This window comes from Delphinapterus leucas, chromosome 13, assembly GCF_059928025.1.
Source record: "Delphinapterus leucas isolate spDelLeu-1000000601 "Yukka" chromosome 13, BTC_Dleu_Yukka2, whole genome shotgun sequence".
In the NCBI taxonomy this organism is placed as follows: Eukaryota; Metazoa; Chordata; class Mammalia; order Artiodactyla; family Monodontidae; genus Delphinapterus; species Delphinapterus leucas.
This window is the reverse complement of record NC_143141.1, coordinates 73257793-73278348: the sequence shown is the minus strand read 5'-3', so window position 1 is coordinate 73278348 and position 20556 is coordinate 73257793. Positions and strand designations below refer to the sequence as shown.

At 49.2% G+C, this 20556-nt stretch overlaps 2 protein-coding genes across 2 annotated transcripts in view; one reads left to right on the top strand and one right to left on the bottom strand.

Moving 5' to 3' along the window:
• Window positions 1-439: 439 nt before the first annotated feature.
• Window positions 440-18526, top strand: TRIM54 (tripartite motif containing 54). The gene is made up of 7 exons (XM_089923353.1): window positions 440-850; window positions 13761-13933; window positions 14465-14636; window positions 16397-16492; window positions 17170-17403; window positions 17663-17685; window positions 17802-18526. The coding sequence occupies exons 1-7, from the start codon at window positions 683-685 to the stop codon at window positions 18226-18228; spliced, it is 1293 nt and encodes a 430-aa protein (XP_089779479.1). The 5' UTR covers window positions 440-682; the 3' UTR covers window positions 18229-18526.
• UCN (urocortin) overlaps window positions 13789-20556 on the bottom strand; it is a 7361-nt gene continuing 593 nt past the window's right edge. The window contains exons 2-3 of the mRNA XM_022574217.3: window positions 19798-20044; window positions 13789-19536 (exon numbers count right to left, since the gene is read on the bottom strand). Coding sequence (XP_022429925.2) covers window positions 19143-19523 — 381 coding nt within the window. The 5' untranslated portion in view covers window positions 19524-19536; window positions 19798-20044 and the 3' untranslated portion in view covers window positions 13789-19142. The remainder of the gene's footprint in view (window positions 19537-19797; window positions 20045-20556) is intronic.

The window sequence follows — 20556 nt, the reverse complement described above, 5'->3', positions numbered from 1 at the left end:
ATCTTTCCTCCCACCCTGAGCCATGGATGGTACCTCTCATACAGGCCGATTCAGATTCTGTGTCACTGCCCTGGAAGAGGGGCCCAGGCCAGAGCATGGGGGTCAGGGGATTACAGGAGCCCCCTAAGAGCCCCTTTGCTGTCCTACCTTCCACCATAAGCGGTGAAGCTCACCCCGCCTCTTGCTCAAGGGAGTCACCGTTCCTGAGTGAGTCAGGGTCACTCGGTGACAGCTGTGGCTCGCCTTACATGAGCTAAATTGGGAGCTGGAATGTCACACACAGATGCCCCTTGTTCCCCACCCCCACGTTAAAAAATAATCTCCTCTCTGGGGAGTGAGAGACAAATAGTGCCGCCCATAGAGTGGACAAGAGTGGTTTGGGAAACAAAAGGAGAAATTCCCAGGGACAGAGCCTTTCAAGGAGGGAGGGATAGAAAAAGCTACGTGTGCCTGGCTGGGGTACAGAGCAGAGATTCAAGAGAGACACAGAAGTGTCTGAAAACAGCTATTTAAGACAAGGCAAATTGTTAGAGGAAGGGACAGAAGAGATAGCAGAGCTATTTCGGGAGCGAGGGAGCACGAGAATCCGCAGACTGTCTAAAGTAAACGAGGAAGGGTCCAGAGGCAGTGAGGGAAGGCCAGGACCAGGGTCAAGGCCAGGGCAGGCACGACTGCTGAGGGGATGAACTTCACAGTGGGTTTCAAGCCGCTGCTAGGGGATGCACACAGCATGGACAGCCTGGAGAAGCAGCTCATCTGCCCCATCTGCCTGGAGATGTTCTCCAAACCGGTGGTGATCCTGCCCTGCCAGCACAACCTGTGCCGCAAGTGTGCCAATGACGTCTTCCAGGTGGGCCGGGGCAGGGGCAGGGCCGGGTAAAGCAGTGCAGACTCGTGGGAGACTTCTCATCAGGTCAGCGCTGAGATCCCAGGAGGTGATGGGGGATGGGTTCCATGAGGTGGGTGGTGGCTGTCCTGGCTGAAGAGCAGAAGAAGAGCCAGGGGTCCTAGCAGATCCCAAAGTAAGCATGGGTCAGCAGCTGCTCTGCAGGCTGGCGAGTACAGCCTGTGCACGGACAGCCGCTGGGATGCTGGTATCTATAGAGGAAGGGAGACCCCCTTAGAAACTGGGAGGGAAGTGATCCTCCACCAGGCTGTGTGACAGTCTGTGCTAGACTCTGCATTCCAGTTTGGAGTTTGAGATTTCGAGAACAATATGGAAAATCTGGAGAAAATAGCAGTGAGATAATGAAACATTAAAAAATAAACTGTGAGAAAGGTCCATGGTGACAGTGAAGCTATTTGTATTTAAAGCAAAGCTGAACGCATCCATCTCTGGGGGGCGGGCAGAGTTAGACAGTGGGCAGGAGACTGGGAATCCTCCCAGCTGAAGTTCACACCTGTGTCCACCTCAGACTGGTCAGTAAAGGGACCTGCTGGTTAAAATGGATTGAGGTCACTTAAGCAGGGAAAAGGCAGAGAATAAATTGTACATCCCCAAAATGTAACCAGTCTTGGCTTATGTGTAGTCATGGAGCAAAGCATAGTTAATCAAGTTCACAGATATCATTTTAGCTCATGGTTTCAAAAATAAAAGCACATATCAGAATGGTTTATATAAATGGGTTTTCTTTCTTGCCCTGTGCCCTGGTGTAGGTTCTAGTAACCTGTAAAATGAACAAAGATCAGGGAGAGTGAGGGATAAAGGCATGTACACACACACACACACACACACACACACACACACACACCCTTGCAAATGAAGTAGAAACTCAGAATAGACCAGAGCTGGCTGGCTTAGTAGGCATGGTAGCGATAAGGGACATCGTGAGCACTTAGTCTTCATCTCTATCAGAAATTATGAGGAAATGTGTTGAACACAGTGATTTTCAACTTAACCAAGAAAATGTTTCCCTTTTAAGTTGTTTAGGGGCAGCATGTTTGGGGAAAATAATGGGCTGGCTAATTCAGGTCATTCCACAGCTATGCCCTGTGACCCACCCTTTGCTATCTGCCATCTTCACTGAACTCCATGGTCTCTCCTGCCATCTTCCCATCAAGGCTTGTTCCCATCTCCTGTTCCTCTACGTGTCCAAACCTGCCATTATTTGGCTCCAGAGAACCTCGGAGCCAGTGATTTTCCCTCTCTGGGATCTGCTTATCCCGGGCACTAAGTCATGTACCAGAGGCTATGCCTTGCCCACTATCTTGGGTTTTCCCTCAGTCTTAGTAACGCTGAACATCCTTCAGGCTGAAATGCCTAGGAGGGAATGACAAAAAGATTTTGCCATCCCTTCTCATGAATTTGTAGTGAAACGTCTTTTCATTAGAGCCTGAAATATGTGAAAGCAAAACAAAGTTTTGAGAGTGAAGGTAACGTGTTCTGTAAAAAATTGGTCAGAATATTAAAGTGCATGGCACACAGTGTCATTGGGTAGAGGACCCAGGGACGGTCCTACATATGGAGGCTAGAAGCTGTTCCGGTCCCTCCTCTGTATCTAGACACAGTGTTTTGGTTCCTTGAAGCTCTGGAATACTGATCTGGGCCCTGAGAGACCTGGGAATTGTTTGGTACAGAATATTTGGGAGAGAACATGATTCCCAGAACTTTGGGATGGTTCTGTGCATCTGGGCTACTGTGTATCCTTTAAAGTGCCGGGCACCCCTGGGCCCTCCAAGGAGAGAAGTTGAACAGCTCATTTCCTTGCTTCTTTATTTGGGGTGGCCTGGTGGGAGGCTGACCCAGTTCTTCAGCTGCACTATGTATACACATCTCAGTAGACCTCCCTCTGCAAGATGAGCATATTTAGTTTCTCACACATTGCCTCCACATTTTGACAACTCTAGGCATAATCAGATTGTCTGTTTTCTAAGTATGGGGACAAGAATAGGACTTGTGGTTTCTCTCTCTTAAAACTACTTAGGAAGAACACCCTTAGAACATTGCCTAGAAAGTTAATAGGACTTAGAAAAGTGATACCAGTATATTATACACCCCCACACACACACTTTTTTTTTTTTTCAAACGCTATAGGAATTTATATCATGAAAAGTGAATCTTCACCTCAGGCCCTGTGTAATTCCCTTCTCCATTACCAACTTTCTTGGGTATCCTTCCATGGTCCGGTACACGTTTCTGTGTGTGTGTGTATACACACACGTTTAAACTAAATTCATCCTATACCTGCCTTTGTTCACTCTCTTGGCCATTTCATATCCACACATTCTGATATGCACCTTCGTTTTGGGGACTTCCCCGGCGGTCCAGTGGTTAAGGCTCTGCACTTCCACTGCAGGGGGCACAGGTTCGACCCCCTGGTCAGGGAGCTAAGATCCTGCAGGCCTTGCGGCGCAGCCAAAAAAAAAAAGTTGATGCACCTTCCTTTTTCATGGCTATATAGTGGTCCATTGTTGTAGCTGGGCCACAGTCTGTGTAATCTGCACTCTGAAACATTTAGATGATGCTCAGTGTTCTGCTGTTCTAAAAACTGCTGTGATGGGCAACAAACAAGAATTTGGAGGGATTATGATCTTATAACATCAGGTTAACAAAAGAGCCAGGAAGCAAAATTTTAAAAGTTAAAATATTTCATTGAGGTAATTCCCTGGCAGTCCAGTGGTTAGGACTCCGAGCTCTCACTGCTGAGGGCCCAGGTTCAATCCCTGGTCGGGGAGCTAAGATCCCACATGCCACCCAACACGGCCAAAAAAGAAAAAAAGATTTTTTTTTCATTGAAAATGTTGAACCGTATTAAGGGTTTGGGAGGAAATCATCCATAATTCCCACCTCCTCCAACACAATTATTTTCATGTTTGCATATGACTTTCAAGTGCTTGTCTCATACATATTTTTACTTGGTTGCCATCACAATTTAACTAGTTTTCTTCAGAGCTGTGATACAGCTCTCTCTCTCTCTCTCTCTCTCTCTGAATTTAAACAGAATAAAACACCAAAACACCACATTAACCCCCTCTAATTTCTCTCTCTCTCTTTCCCTGCACTTGCACCCACTCAGCTACCAAGCATTTTGACTAGAGGAAAGCTGTCGGTGTGGGAATTTGACACAAACATCTTCCCATGTTTCTGAATTTGTAAACTCTATTCACTCCTAAACTACTTTAAAACAGCCTTCGGTTTATTTTTATACCTGCCCCCACTTCACTGTGGGCACTTGTTTATGAGCTGCAACCTGCTGTAATTTAACAGGCAACCAGAAGGGCTTGTAAGAAGGTTGATCAGAAACAGCTTTTCTGGACGGTGTCCATGTAGGGAGAGATTTACAGAGATGGGAATAGCAAGAAAGGGGCCTCCTTCTCTCATCAAGGCAGTCTGGGAAGGAGATGACCTCTTTTACTTCATCCCCGAATTCCACTTCTTTACCGGCTAATTGTTAGGACCTGCTGTCATCAAGTATAGGCCAGCTGGTGAAAACCCTACACAGCCTGTCTCCTCGGCCACTTCCACCTGCTACTGAGGGCACCAAGACATCCCCTCCCCAGCCCAGCCTTGGGCAGGTCTCCTTTTTGAGAAGTTGGTTCACTGAAATTTTGTGAATTGTGTTAACCTTGTAGCAGGCTTAGGATCTTCCTTTAGGGAAGAAACTGGGTTGAGTGGGAAACAAAATCATAGAGACTCAGCATTCCTGGGCTCAAGTCCCACCAGCTTCTTCCTTAATTTGTCATGTGATGTAAAGCAGGTTATTTCACCTCTTCAAGCCTGTTTACACATGTATGGACGAAACGGAGGTTTTATTTTATTTTTTTTGGGTTTTTGGCCTCGAGGCATATGGGATCTTAGCTCCCTGACCAGGAATCGAACCCACGCCCCTTGCATTGGAAGGCAAAGGCTTAACCACTGGACCGCCAGGGAAGTCCCCGAAACGGAGGTTTTAAAACTGATCTTTAACATCCTTGTAATTCTAACAATCTGATTTCACAAATTCAAGAAATGTCATTATGGATTTCCATTTTTTCAGGACTTTGCATTCTGTTACTAGCATCCTACCTTGTCTCACTCTTCTGCTTACCAGCCCTCCTTTCAGCCAGCCTCCATTCACAAACCCCTGTGCCACACTCATTGCTAGCTTCTGTCGGGCAGAGCTAGCTCACCACCCAAAACCCCTTCTCCACCCACAGCTCAGCTTTTGTCGCCAACGCCTGTATTCTTCTAAAGCTCAGAGGAAGAGGGCCAAGGTCACCAGACCAAATGTCTGGTCTTCTGCCACCATTTTCCCGGTTTCTCCAGTGTATTCTGAGGGTCTGGCCCAGAGGATTTGCATGGTCCACTATTCATCATTGGCCAGGCCAATAGTTTAGGGGAGGTAGCCTCCAACAACCCCCCTTCCATCCTGGGCCAGTATCCCCAATCAGCATCACTCTGGATAGCAGGAAAGTGGGAAAACATTCTGAGATAAGAATAGATTTGATAGAGAAACTGCGTTCACAGAGCATCTTTCTAGATGGAACATTTCTATTGGATGCCGTGGACCATTACAAAAGAAATAGAAGCCACCATATAGCTCTTATGCCACACAAAACCCCTGATCATGGCCTAGAATTCCATGTATTTATTCCATTCCATTTTATCCTTCACAGTGAAGAAAGAACAGTTATTTCATGTCCTGTGGTTCTCTGTGGTCATATATTTTTAAGGTCTAGATTAGGATTTTTAATAACCATTTGTACAGTGCTTTATAATTTATAGAGTACCTTCACATGTGTGATTCCATTTGAGTTAGAATCAATGTTATTTCCATTTTACAGGGGAGAACACAGGAAACAGGTTACAGTCACACAAACAAAGGGACAGAGTAGGGACGTAAATCTAGGTGTTCTGTTTCCTAGAGTGATGGAATTTTCTCTACACATCACATTACTGGCCTGTGAAATTTTACTTTATGGGGCTGGCTCCCTTGTGTAAATGTAAGATTTAAGCAAAGTTATTTCTTAGTCTTGAAAGAGAAAGATAAACAGAAGCAGAAGATAGCTTATGCTAACTGGATATTGGTCAGCTGAGAGATCTTTAGCCCAAGGTGGAGACTGTCAGCTATGGAGACGTATTAAGGAAGTTGCCATGCGCACCTCAGAGTGTAAAGTTCCTATTTGTGATGAGACCCTCTGGGGACTCACGATCAGGGCAGGAAGTAATCTCTTTTTGTGCTATAGATCCCTTTTTAGTTTGTGAAGCCTATGGATCCTAAGGACAATGTATGTGTGTGTTTTTTTAAGAACAGGGTTTTTAAGTGCATAAATTATAACATATATGATTATAAAGAAAACCAATTGCATTAGAACACAGCATGCAGTCTCAGTAGGGGTGATATGCTCCAACTATATCTGTGGTATTAAAAAAATTTATTGCAATTTTACATTTTATTTATTTTCTGCTCTTATGTAAAACTTTATTCCCCAGCTCTGTTGAGGTATAATTGACAAAATTATATATATTTAAGGTATACAACATGATAATATGATATATCTATACATTGTAAAATGACTACCACAATCAAGGTAGTTAACACATTCATCACAGTTTCCATTTTTGTGTGTGAGGGGTCTAGACTCTCTCAGCAGATGCCAAGTACACAATATAGTGTCATTAGCTACAGTCACCATGCTGTACATCACCTCCCGGGAACTTCATTTTATAAGTGCAAGTTTGTGCCCTTTGACCAACAGCTACCCATTTCCCCACCACGAGCCTCTGGCAACTGACTTTCTAATCTCTGCTTCTATGAGTTTGACATTTTTAAGATTTGTGGTGTTAAAATTTAATTGCGGGGGATAGCAATTGGGAGGGAAATGTCTTAAAATGCTCTTAGAAGAGGCAGGAGTGAAAAAAAGCTTGAGAAACGCTGGAATATAATTACCAAAATAATTAGAACACGTTTTTTGATAGAGTAATATATGTGCTTCTCGATAAACCATTAAATAATGAGATGGGGGACTTCCCTGGCAGGCCAGTGGTTAGGACTCTGCGCTTCCACTGCACGGGGCACGGGTTCGATCCCTGGTCAGGGAACTAAGATCCCACATGCCTCGCGGTGCAGCCAAAAAAAAAAAAAAAAGAGAGAGAGAGAGAAGGAACAGTGGGCCTAATAACTACTATAGTTTAGAAGTAGTGATAAGCATAAATTGTTTTTGGAGATTTGATCAACAACTGTGATCAATAATGTGATATGAAAATACCCGTTGGTGACAAAGTCACAGGTACTGCTAAACCTACGTGGTTTGTTGCCTGCCTTCGTAATTGAAGAAAGCCCTCAAGTTCTGCTCGGCACGTTAGTGAAAATGAAGATGTAATTGTTTTCCCATCGAGACTCACAGACTCCTTAAGTTGTAGTCATGGATCTTTTGGGGGCTGTGGCCCCCAGGTTAAGCTCTCCAGCATTTATTCCCCAGCTCTGTTGAGGTATAATTGACAAAATTATACATTTTGTCACACAAAATGTATACAGCATACAGCTTCCGGTGTCTTCCCAAGCATCCAGGCTTGAAATGCCTGAATTGTCTTACTCCCTCCTTTCCCCACAGCCCACCCACAGCCAAGTGACTGGCCAGATTCCACCTCTGGCATCCCTAGTCTTTGCAGGATTACTGCCACTATCTGAGGGCAAGCCTGTGACCTGCACTGACTATGGCTCTTGCTTCTGATCTGTGCCTTTAGATCAGAAGCAAAAGCCATAGTCTCCTCTCCCATGTATCCAAATCACCTCTGTTAGATTAATATTCTCTCTAATTTTCTCTTGCAGTTTAGAAACCTTGCCTATAAAGTTAAGTTCAGATCTTTACCCTTGGATTCAAAGCCCTCCGTGTTTTTACCACAATTATTTTTAAAAAGCCCTTCTTGAGGGCTTCCCTGGTGGCACAGTGGTTAAGAATCCACCTGCCAATGCAGGGGACACGGGTGAGAGCCCTGGTCCAGGAAGATCCCACATGCCGCGGAGCAACTAAGCCCGTGCGCCACAACTACTGAGCCTGCGCTCTAGAGCCCACGAGCCACAACTACTGAGCCCACGTGCCACAACTGCTGAGCCCACGTGCCACAACTGCTGAAGCTCACGTGCCTACAGCCTGTGCTCCGCAACAAGAGAAGACACCGCAACAGAGAGTAGCCCCTGCTCGCCATAACTAGAGAAAGCCCGCGTGCAGCAACGAAGACCCAACGCAGCCAAAAGAAAAAAAAAAAAAGCCCTTCTTGGTAAAACCTACCTTTCTAGCTCCTCCCCCACCCCGCAACCCACGCCCGTCTCAGGACTCCTCTGTCTGTAACCTAAACTCCTATAGTATCTCTGGTCTCCTGAAACTCTTTCCTAACGACCGTCTCCTGCTTCCTGTCTACCCTGTCTTCAAATGGTATCTTCTTAAACACCTCCTCCCTCGCACTAACATAGTTCCTTACGGTCTCCTAAATAGCATTTTCACTTGTTAACTCGTCTGGCACTCTAGCGCCCCCTTTTCATTCACGGCAGGATTGAGCATTGCACTTTATTAAAGTAAAGGTTTTTTTTCTTCCTCCAAACCCAAAGTCCTTGTACAAAATTTGGAAATTATATTAAAAAAAAAAGGAATCACCCACAATTCTATCACTCAATGGAAATGATGGCCAAAATGTTTAATTTTTATTTTATGTATTTTATAAAGTAATTTCATGGTCTATACAAAGATATTTGGTAAATGTAGATGACTACAAAGAAGAAATTTTAAAATCCTGTAAATCCCATCACCCATTTCAAAATTGGGATCCTACTGTCTATATAGACTTATATCCTGCTTTTTTCATGGGTCTCTCCCCATGTTAAGAACTGTTAAAGATAGTTGCATAATAATTCCTCTATAACTCATTTAATATTTACTATTAAATAACCAGCATGTTAACTATCTGAAAAAGCAATTTTACTGTTCATTCTGGTTACAAAAATAATACAGGTGTATTACATAAAATTTAAACCTCACAGATAATACAAATTGTAGAATGTATAAATCCATCTAAATACATTAGGGCTGTTTCAGAGGAGATGGGATTTCAGGAAGTGCTGGCATCAGGCAGGAAGAGGGCGATCCAGGGACAGCTAGGGACTGGCAAAAACAAGTGAGATACCGGATCACAGGAGCCAAAAGGTTAAACAGAGTGGGATATGGTGGCCTGCAAGGTGTGAGAGGAGAAGGTTGTTATGAAAACCAACAACTCCCTTCCCCCACACTGGTCAGTATTCTTACCATAAATATATCCATTAAGGCTCATTGCTCAGAAAACATCAGCCTTTGAAAGGAGCTAGTGCTAAGTACAAATCCTCTTTTTAGATCTGAGGAAATTTGAGCCCTAAGAGAAATTATTTTCCCAAGGTCATAAATGGCAAATCCCAAACCAGATCTTCAGATCAGTTACTTTCCCTACATCATCCTGCATTAAATGCCCTCTGTTAAAATATAGAGATGTTGCCAAGAATGGGTAACAATTTTATCTACATATCCAGTACAGGTGACTTTCTCAAGGTAGCCACCTAGCATTTGCAAAAGGTTTGGGACACAAGACACACAAATTTTGATAAGGGGAGTCAGAAAAGGGATAGAGCAAACATCCCAAACTTCATTCTCATTTCACCTTCCTGATGTTTGCCAAAGCTGTGTACCACCTATGCTATGCTTGAGTATTTCTATTTAAAAGAACTCACATTTTTTAAACTTTTTATTTTACAATATATTGGAGTATAGTTGATTAACAATGTTGTGGAAAAGAACTCTTTTTTTAAATAAATTTATTTATTTTTGGCTGCGTTGGGTCTTCGTTGCTTCACACGGGCTTTCTCTAGTTGCGGCGAGCGGGGGCTACATTTCCTTGCAGTGCGCGGGCTTCTCTTTGCGGTGGCTTCTCTTGCTGCGGAGCACAGGCTGTAGGCACGCGGCCTTCAGTAGTTTTGGCACACGTGCTCAGTAGTTGTGGCTCATGGGGTCAGTAGTTGTGGCACGCGGGCTCTAGAGCTCAGGCTCAGTAGTTGTGGCGCACTGGCTTCGTTGCTCCACGGCACGTGGGATCTTCCCAGACCAGGGCTCGAACCTGTGTCCCCTGCATTGGCAGGCGGATTCTTAACCACTGCGCCACCAGGGAAGTCCCACAACTCCCTTTTAAAGCTGAAATATTTATCATTCTAAATGACAAAAATCCATGAAAAATCACGTGTTTTTTTTTTTTTGCGGTACACGGGGCTCATTACTGTTGTGGCCTCTCCCGTTGCGGAGCACAGGCTCCAGATGTGCAGGCTCAGCGGCCATGGCTCACGGGCCCAGCCGCTCCGCGGCATGTGGGATCTCCCCGGACCGGGTCACGAACCCGTGTCCCCTGCATCGGTAAGCGGACTCTCAACCACTGCGCCACCAGGGAAGCCCTGCAAGAAATTCTTGAGGGTTAATTCAGTAATGTCTGGAAAGCCCACAGCACAGTGCTTGACACATAATAGGCCCTCAAAACATGTGTTGACTGTTAAATAATGAGTATAAAGGAAGAGTGCAGTGAGAGAGGGAGGTTAGGAGAGGCTACTTAGCAGTTTGTTTTCGCTCTGGGTCAAGACTTTAGAACACGCCCCCTTTCCTCCCATTCAGACATTTACTGAGCACCTTTATATGCTTGCCACCAGCAAATCAAAGAGAAGATCCTTCCAGGAGTAAGTCTGCAGGCTTAGAGCTCTCCTAACACCATCTTGCTCACTTGGATTCTAAATATTGAAAGATTATTGTATTAAGCAAACAAAAGCCCAGTGATCTCACACTTTAACCCAGTCTTTAAACTAAACTCAACAATATTCATACAATTCCAGTTACTGAGAAGGACAGATGCACAAACACAGCCTTGAATAATCTCAAGCTAATCCGTTCTAGCTTTATGATGGGCTAAAGTGTTAACTTCTTATAATTCGAAAGAAATTCTCTGACTTCCCTGGTGGCGCAGTGGCTAAGAATCCACCTGCCAATGCAGGGGACACAGGTTTGAGCCCTGGTCTGGGAAGATCCGACATGCTGTGGAGCAGCTAAGCCCGTGTGCCACAACTACTGATCCTGCACTCTAGAGCCTGCGAGCCACAACTACTGAGCCCACATGCCACAGCTACTGAAGCCCGCGTGCCTAGAGCCCGTGCTCTGCAACGAGAAGCCACCCCAATGAAAAGCCCGCGCACCGCAACGGAGAGTAGCCCCTGCTTGCCGCAACTAGAGAAAGCCTGTGCACAGCAATGAAGACCCAAGGCAGCCCAAAATAAATAAATAAAAATTTAAAAAAAATTCCCCCCAAACGTAATATTTATTTATTTATTTATTTTGGTATGTGGGCCTCTCACTGTTGTGGCCTCTCCCGTTGCGGAGCACAGGCTCTGGACGCGCAGGCTCAGTGGTCATGGCTCACTGGCCCAGCCGCTCCGCGGCATGTGGGATCTTCCCGGACCGGAGCATGAACCCATGTTCCCTGCATCGGCAGGTGGACTCTCAACCACTGCGCCACCAGGGAAGCCCCAAATGTAATGTTTATGATGTGCCTGTCACTCTCCCCAAGATAAGTCACCCAATTCACAGTGGGGCCACATTTCCTGCCTTGCCTACATCTCTTGCTACCAAAGGATCAAATAAGACTCTGGACTTGGATGCCCTCTATGTGCTGTAGGTGCTGCTGCACACGCATTAGGGTCCTGGTTGATGTAGAGCAGAAGGATTTGGAGAATTTTATGGAACCCAGTTGCAGGAAATACATCTGAACATACAAAGTCACGGGTGACTGCTCTCTCCACTACTCTCTAGGAGTTCATGGTGTTCCAGCCAATTAGGGTTAGGTTCGGCTGTGAAAGACAGAAAACCAAAAATAACAATGGCTTCAAGTAGGTAAAACTTTGTTTTTTCTCTCCAGTGAAAGTATGGGTAGGTAGTCCAGGACTGTCTCATAAGAGACTCACTCCTTTTATCTTGTTGCCATTCTCGACATGTGGCTACTTCATGGCTCAAGATGGCTGCTTCAACCTACGCCAGTCCATGTATTTTTTTAAATTTTATTTACTTTATTTATTTATTTTAGCTGCGTTGGGTCTTCGTTGTTGTGTGCAGGCTTTCTCTAGTTGCGGTGAGCGGGGGCTACTCTTCGTTGCGGTGCACGGGCTTCTCATTGCGGTGGCTTCTCTTGTGGAGCACAGGCTCTAGGCACACAGGTTTCAGTTGTTGTGACACATGGGCTTCAGTAGCTGTGGCTCGCAGGCTCTAGAGTGCAGGCTCAGTCATTGTGGCACACGGGCTTAGCTGCTCCACGGCATGTGGGATCTTCCAGGCCAGGGATCGAACCCGTGTCCCCTGCATTGGCAGGCGGATTCTTAACCCCTGCGCCACCAGGGAAGTCCTGCCAGTCCACCTTCAATCCAGCCAGCAGGAAGGAGAGAAGAGGAGGAGTAGGGCATGCCCTTCCCATTAAAGATACTTCCTAGAAATTGCACAAAACATTTCTATTTATATACCATTGGCCAGAACGCAGTCACCTGGTCACACCCAACTGGAAGGGAGGCTTGGTCACATGGTCTTTTTTCCATGTGTCTTGCTAAAAACTCAGAGCCTCTATTATTGAAGAAGAAGGGGTGAATATCAAGCAACAATAAGCAGTATTTACAAGTCTTTCATCTCTGCTGCTCTCCCCAGATTGACTTTCTCTTCCTTGCAGACCAGCCTTCTCTGTTCACAGTGTCTGACCCCTCACACTGTCCACTTGCACAGATTTTGGGGTGGCCACAATGTCAGCTTTTAGCCCAACTTCACAAGTCTTTTTTCAGTTCAAAAGCTGCACATGGTCTAGTCACCTCAGCCTCTGTGACTCGATTCCAAGCTCCTAGAGAGAAAATTTGATTGGTCCTGTTGGGTCAGGTGATCACCTCCTCAATTCTGAGCCAAGCATCGGTGGCCTGGGCCATGGCAGGGCTCTCCCTTTTAGGATGGGATGGAGCAAGTTCCCTAAGAGGTGTAAGCGGGAGGAAGTGGTGAGCAGCTCTGGTAAACCCTTCTTCTGAGCTTCCTCCTGTCATAACACGCAGCCCATTGGATGTGGTTGTCAGTTTGCTCTCCCTGATGGTCATGCGATGTACCTGTTCATGTTTCATCCCCAGAGCCTAGCAATTACCTGACACACTCAATGTTTACGGTAGAATGAATAATCCAATCTCGTCCTTAATTGTACAGAGGTTGAATGCTTGCCCGAATATGCATAGTAGGGCAGTGTCGGGGCAGCACAAGAACCCAGGACTACTGATTCCCAGTCCCTGGAGTGATTTTCCCGAATTACCCAGCTCAATATGTCTGCCCCATTGTTCAGCACTTGTCTCCGTGCCCCTGACCGTGGCTGCAGAGAACGTCCCCCAGATGTGGCCTATGAGAACCCCAGGCTGGAGGACTGCAACACTCAGAGTCCATTTCCTACTTTGGTCTTCCTGCTGAGGTCAATGTCTCCCCACAGCTCCAAGCTGGGCCGCTTTGAGGAGAGCTTGCCCTACCTAGGTTTGATCAAGCTAGGCTCTGGATGTAGGGACAGTCAAGGAGGTGGGCTGAGTAACAAGGCAAAGGTGGGAAAGTCTCCATGGCCACCCACCAGGAGCTGCTCTCAGAGGAGCGCGCAGCCATAGAAAAGAGCTGATGCTTCCTCTTCACCACTCTCCTACTCCCCAGTCCCCGTGATATCCCCCCTGCCTCCTCCCAGTTCCCCCATGACTCACTGTGCCTTTCTCTCACGCTCCCCGTCCCCACAGGCCTCAAACCCTCTGTGGCAATCCCGGGGTTCCACCACTGTGTCTTCAGGAGGCCGTTTCCGCTGCCCGTCTTGCAGGCATGAGGTTGTCCTGGACCGACATGGTGTCTACGGCCTGCAGCGGAACCTGCTAGTGGAGAACATTATCGACATTTACAAGCAGGAGTCCTCCCGGTGAGCTGTTAGGGTCTCTTGTTTCTCTAAAGTGCAGGGCCTGGGACACAGGCAGGGAACCCATCAGGGCCAGAAGAGAGGAGCTGAAACGATCAACCTGCCTCTTCAGTTTAGTGATGAGAGGACTGGACCTGAGAAGAGGAGGGACTTGCCCCCAGCTCATCAGGTCACCCAGCTCAGGCAGCCTCTGATTCCTGGTTAGTGCTTCCCCCTCTTCACCTGGGAAGGGGCTGGCCATCCACCAGCAAGGTCCTTGCCAACCCTCCATGACGTCCCGCCCCACGGGACTTCCCTGCCCTGGAATAGAAACTACTCTTGGATCTAGGTCTCCACTGTGCCATAGCTCTATTCCTCAAAGGAAGAGCCCCGTGGAAGTCACTCGCCTGCCCAGCCACAGCACCAGCTGCAGGGGCAGAGAAGGTGGCGCTGGGTGGTGGAGGCTGAAGAGAAGGTGTTCATGGAGCCTCACACTCTTGCCCCCCACCCAGCCTGGCCCCTGACCCTCCTGCCACCCTGCCCGCTACCCTCCAGGCCGCTGCATTCCAAGGCTGAGCAGCACCTCATGTGCGAGGAGCATGAAGATGAGAAGATCAATATCTACTGCCTGAGCTGTGAAGTGCCCACCTGCTCTCTCTGCAAGGTCTTCGGCGCCCACAAGGACTGTGAGGTGGCCCCACTGCCCACCATTTACAAACGCCAGAAGGTATCAAGCAGCAGAGGGAGCAGGCGTGTGGGGGTGGGGACATGGGACAGGGTCTCAAACTATAGCCTCTTAGTCCACTTGGTTTCAAAGGCAGGCAGATCAGGGCCGAGGTCCCAATCTATGCGTGACTCAGTGTGTGACCTTGGGTAAGTCACTTGTCCTCTCTGGCCCTCACGTTCCTCACTTGTAAAATGGGGATGAAAATGCTTACCCCTGAGATCTGTAAGGATAAAATGAGAAATGGATGCAGTATGGTGGACTCTCAAGGCCATCTCACTGTCACACATCTAGATTCTACATAAAACATAATTTAAAAGTTAAATTGGTAGACACGTAGGAAGTAAAGGAAAGCTCCAAGTGCCGGTGAGGTGGGGAGAGGAGGAGGGGAAGTGGGATGAGAACAGAACCCTGAGTGATAAGGACGGAAAAGGCAGGATTTCCCACAGGGCAAATTATTACTGAACTAGAGAGATGAGATTATGCCTCCAAACTCCTAAAAGGTGGGGGGCCTGCAGTGAGGACCCCCAAGGATCCCAGCTTAAACTGGAATCCCAGGAATCCCTAAAGTGGTCAGTTGTGCCACCTGGCTTTTGACAAAAGCAAATGCAAATTCTGCCTGGAGGAAAAACCCTCAATTTAGGCCTTGGGTTTTTCTTAGATTAAGAACAACAAAAGATTATCTCATGATTGAAGATACACAAAGAAATTCAGATACTGGAATTACTGAAGAATGAAAAGTCACTTTGCATAAAATACTTTAAAATGGAATTTAAAAATAAGCAATAGGGACTTCCCTGCTGGCCCAGTGGTTAAGAATCTGCCTTCCAATGCAGGGACCAGGGTTTGATCCCTGGTCAGGGAAATAGGATCCTACATGCTGTGGGGCAACTAAGCCTGCACACCACAAAGAAGAGCCCGTGTGCTGCAACAAAGACCCTGCATGCCACAAGTAAGGCCCAATGCAGCCAAAAATAAATAAATAAATATTTTTAAAAAGCAATAATAAACTATCAAAAATGCAGATTTGACAAAGAACCAAATAGAGCTTTTAGAAACGAAAATATAATTGTTGACATAAAACATTCAAAGGATGAATTAAATGACAGATTTCTCTCAGGAAGAGAGGACTGGGGAATTCCCTGGCGGTCCAGTGGTTAGGACTCCACAATTTCACTGTTGAGGGCCCGCGTTCAATCCCTGGTCAGGGAACTAAGATCCCACAAGCCACGGGGCATGGCAAAAAAAATTTTTTTTAATTAAAAAAAAAAAGATGGGTAAGAGGGGACTGAAAAAACAACTTAGAATACAGCACTGGGAGATGAGGAGGTTGAGAATGAGAAGGTCTAACATATATCTAATCAGAGTCACAGAACGAGAGAATAAAGAGAATGGAAAAGAGGCAATATTATCCTAATGGCTAATCATGAAGAATTTTTCAAAATTGATGGGAGACATGAATCTACAGATAAGGCATCTAGGCCAGTGCCTGGCATTTGGTGGATATTTGGTGAATGTCTCTTCCTTTCTCATCTGGTGGTGGAGGACTTCCTCTCTCCACCTCCTTCCAGAATCCATAGAGTGTGCTTCCACACTTCTTGAGTGGCTCCAAACTCTCTAGATCTGTCAGAGCTGCCCTGAAGATGCCCTAATGGTGGAGTGGAGGGGGCAGTCCTTTCCTGGGCAGCCTGGCCAGGGTGGGAGGGGCACAGCTCTTGACTAGGTCCTCCAGCCCTAAGTGCTGGCCTGTGTGTGTGTGGCAGAGTGAGCTCAGTGATGGCATCTCGATGCTGGTGGCAGGCAACGACCGTGTGCAAGCAGTGATCACACAGATGGAGGAGGTGTGCCAGACCATTGAGGTGAGACTGGGATGGGAGGGAGGGAAAGTTTCTGGACTCCTGGAGGTGGATCACAAGTAGTGGGATGTGCTTACCAGGCTGTTGGTTTGAATCCCAGCTCTGTCCCTGACTAGCTCTGTGACTTTGGTCCAGTAACTTAACTTCTCTGTGTTCAGTTTTTCTTGTTTTTAACTATATAAAACAGTGATGAGAGAATGATATGTTAGCTACCTCATTGGATCTTTTTGAGAATTAAATGAGATAATACAAGTAATATAGACAGCACTCATGAAGCTTCTTTAAAATATAGTGTTATCTGCTGAGAGAGTAGATCTTAAAAGTCCTCATCACAGGAAAAAAAAATTGTAATCTATGTATGGTGCTGGATGTTAACTACACATATTGTGGTGATCATTTCAAAATATATACAAATATTGAATCATCATGTTGTATACCTGAAGCTAATATAATGTTATATGTCAAGTAAACCTTAACAAAATATATATCATTATTATTACTGAAAAGATCTGGGAATCAGCAGCCCTTGGCTGGAGTTCTGTCTCTGCCACTAATTTGTGGTGTAATCGACAGGTCACTTTTCTTCTTGGCTGTCTGTGACTTCAGTTAAGTCGGGAGTGGGACAAGTAGCCCCGTGCTCTCCCAGTTACGAGGTCTCATCCTTGCTTCCGGTCTTTCAGGACAACAGCCGGAGGCAGAAGCAGTTGCTAAACCAGAGGTTTGAGGCCCTGTGCGCAGTTCTGGAGGAGCGTAAGGGTGAGCTGCTGCAGGCGCTGGCCCTGAAGCAGGAGGAGAAGCTGCAGCGCGTCAGGGGCCTCATCCGCCAGTACGGAGACCACCTGGAGACCTCCTCTAAGCTGGTGGAGTCCGCCATCCAGTCCATGGAGGAACCGCAGATGGCGCTCTATCTGCAGGTGGGCTTTGGGGGATGGTGTCAGGCTGCCTAGTGGCTGCAGTGGGGGCCTTGGCACAGGGAGACGGTGTTCAAGTCCTATCTCTGGCACCTACTTGCCCCACGGCCTTGGGCAAATCACCCCCTCTGAGTCCATTATTTCCTTAACGAATTGGGACGCGCATCCCCACCGACCCCGCAGGACTGTGTTGGGCATCAGAAATGGGACTTTGCCAGAGATTGGCACAATGCTTACTCTCACCCTCTTTTCTTCCCTGCAGCAGGCCAAGGAGCTGATCAATAAGTGAGTAGGTGGAGTGGGAAGGTAGAGGAAGGGGCCGCGGGGGCTCCGCTGCCACCGGGAGGGGGTGAGGGTGCTGGGTGCTTCCAAATGAGCCGCTGCCGCTGCGGTTGCCGCAGGGTCGGGACAATGTCAAAGGTGGAGCTGGGTGGACGGCCGGAGCCGGGCTATGAAAGCATGGAGCAATTCACCGTGAGCGTGGAGCATGTGGCCGAAATGCTGAGGACCATCGACTTCCAGCCAGGTGAGGGAGCGAGGATGGGAGGGGGCGGCGGGCCGCTAGGACTAAGCGTCCAGACCCTCCAGGTTGGGGGTCGGGGGATAGGTGCAAGACGGCCAGAGAATCGGGGACTCCAGCTCACCCAGCCTTCCTTCCGCGCAGGCGCTTCTGGGGAGGAAGAGGATGAGGAGGTAGCGTTGGACGGGGAAGAGGGCAGCGCAGGGCCAGAGGAAGAGCGGCTGGAGGGGCCGGAAGGTGAGTGTGGGCATTGGCGGGGTCTGCCTGGTACCGCCCCTCCCCCGGCGATCTCCCTCTCTGCTGCATAAAGGATCGCTTGGGGCCCCTACTCCCAACCTCAACCAGGAGGGGTGCGCCCCCTAGCGCGCGTGCTGAAGTACAACTTTCTTTCCCACCATCCATTCCTCTGGGGGTTTGGGAGTCCGAGTTGGGTGGGGAAGTGGAGGAGAAACCCTCCTGGCTGGGGAAAGGGAGTGAGCTGGGCTTCGGAGTTGCCTTGTCTCTTTGGAGCGCCCGCCCACCGAGCTTTCTTTCCCGGGGACAGGCCTGCACTGACTCGCCCCTGTTGGGGAGGCTGCGCACCGGCGGCCTGGCGCTCGGGTGGTGAAGGACCTGAGCAGGGACCACCCGCCACCCAGCTCGGAGCGCCGCCGCGGGGGAGGGGCTCAATAAAGGGCTAATGCGTCCCGACTCGCGGCTCCTTTCGCTGCTCACTCTCTCAGCCTCGGCTTCGGCGACGATCGCATCACCATCCATCCCAACCTTCTCCTAATCTGGGACCATTTCGGGGGCGGAAGTGGAATGAACCCCTGTTGGGCACCTCCTCCACATCAGGCACGGATTCGCAAGCCCAGTGCCAAGAGGGTCGGTGGTGGTGCGGCGGCACCGGGGCTTGAGTTCCTGGGAGACTTGGGGACGATGGGGACCGCAGGACCCTGGCTGAAAGCCGTTCTCGCGGAGCCCTCCCGCAGCATCTGGTCCCCTCTCGCCGACCTGGGAGCCCCACTTTCCCACGGGTTTACACCCTGCTGTGGTTCCCCGCGCCCCGCAGCAGAGGCCAACGGCTCTTCGGCACTTTTATTAAAAACTAGTAACGCGGAGAGTGCTCAGGGTATCCCTAGGCCGCTCTAGCCCCGCGGGACTGGGTCAGTTCCTGTCGTGCACGTCTCAGCCCGGGGGTGGGGGTGGGGGTCGAGATTTTCGGGGCCCCAGACCCCGCCGATCACTTGCCCACCGAGTCGAATATGATGCGGTTCTGCTCGGCGCGCTCCCTCTGGCTCTGCGTCCGCGCCAGCTCCAGCAGGGTCCGTAGCAGGTGGAAGGTGAGGTCAATGGACAGCGGAGGGTCGTCCCGTCGCGGCCGCTCGCCTGTGATCGCGGATCCCCATCGGCCCTGTCCCGCGCGGCGCGGGAAGCGCTCCGCCAGCAGCAAGAGGAACGCGCGGGCCCCTCCACCGTGGTTCCGTGTCCCGGGGCTCCAGCGCAGACTTGGGTCCTGGACCCCGGCCGCCGCCGCCTCCGGGCTCCACTGGCTGCTCCCCGGGCGCAGCTGTGCCAGGAGCAACAGCGCCGCCAGCAGCGCCGCGCGTCCCGCCGGCCTCATGGTACCACCGGCCCTGGACACACAGGCGCAGCGCAGGGTCAGGCGCGCCAGGGGTAGTCGCAGGGGGAGCCACTCTCCTTCCCGCGCACTTCCAGCGCCCCTGTCGGGCCCCTGCGACTGCTGCCCGGTGCCCACAGCCTTCCCTCCAGCCCCAGCCGCTGCCCAGTCCTGTGCCACCCTTTTCTCCCTCCCTCCCTCTTGGCGGGTCGCGGTGGGTGAGCTGAGCGCAGTCCCGGTGCTGAGGGAGTCTGGGCGGACGCTGAGAGCCACTCACAGTTTGCCGGAGAGCGTCTGTACCCTGCAGGAAGGAGCTCCCGTCTCGGTCCCTCGGGGCGGGCTGAGGGCGCCTTGGGGAACACGGGGTCTGTCCCGGGACTGCTGCCAGCCTTATATAGCGCCAGGACAGCTCCGGCTGACGTCAGCGAGGAACATGCACTGATTGTAGAGCAATGACGGCCGCAGCTCCGAGTCCGACCCTTGCGGCTGCGAGACCCCGTGGGGCGCGTCTCTGGAAGTGACACCTGGCTCAAGAGAGGGAGAAGCCTGTTGGGGAGTAAAGACTGCTCCAGCCATGAGAGTCCTTCACCTGTTTAGAACAGCCAGCAGTGACCAGGGGGCCTGTCCCCAGACCAGACTAGTCCAGATCTGCAGTCTTCTCTGGCACTTGAAAGGAAGACTGGACCGCGGGGGCTGTCCATGGTGCTGACCTTGTCCTCAGCCTCTAGAAGGGGCCAGAGGCCTCTGGAGAATGCTGTCCTGCTCAGACCCAGTCCCTTGCCCCAGCTATCAGTTCTGTAAACGGAGGCAATCAGGACAGCACTGCTGGCACTCAGCTACCATCATGGTGCCCACCCAAGAGGCGTCTGAGGCAGCTTAAGCTGCCAGGATTTTTGATGTCATTCTAGCCCCAGGATCTCAATTCTAGGGCTGACTGAGGCACCATAAAAAAGAGGCCCTCTGGTCAGGGTGCTTTCAGACAACAAAAGGCTGGTCCATCTGCTTATAGGTTTGCCCCAAAGCAGGAGTTTAGCCA

Bases quoted from the DNA above. Each gene is read 5' to 3' on its own strand.
- TRIM54 (XM_089923353.1), top strand. From the start codon at position 683: ATGAACTTCACAGTGGGTTTCAAGCCGCTGCTAGGGGATGCACACAGC. The intron at 14,637-16,396 runs GTATCAAGCAGC...TGTGTGTGGCAG, and splicing joins CCATTTACAAACGCCAGAAG to AGTGAGCTCAGTGATGGCAT. The intron at 17,404-17,662 runs GTGGGCTTTGGG...TCTTCCCTGCAG, and splicing joins AGATGGCGCTCTATCTGCAG to CAGGCCAAGGAGCTGATCAA.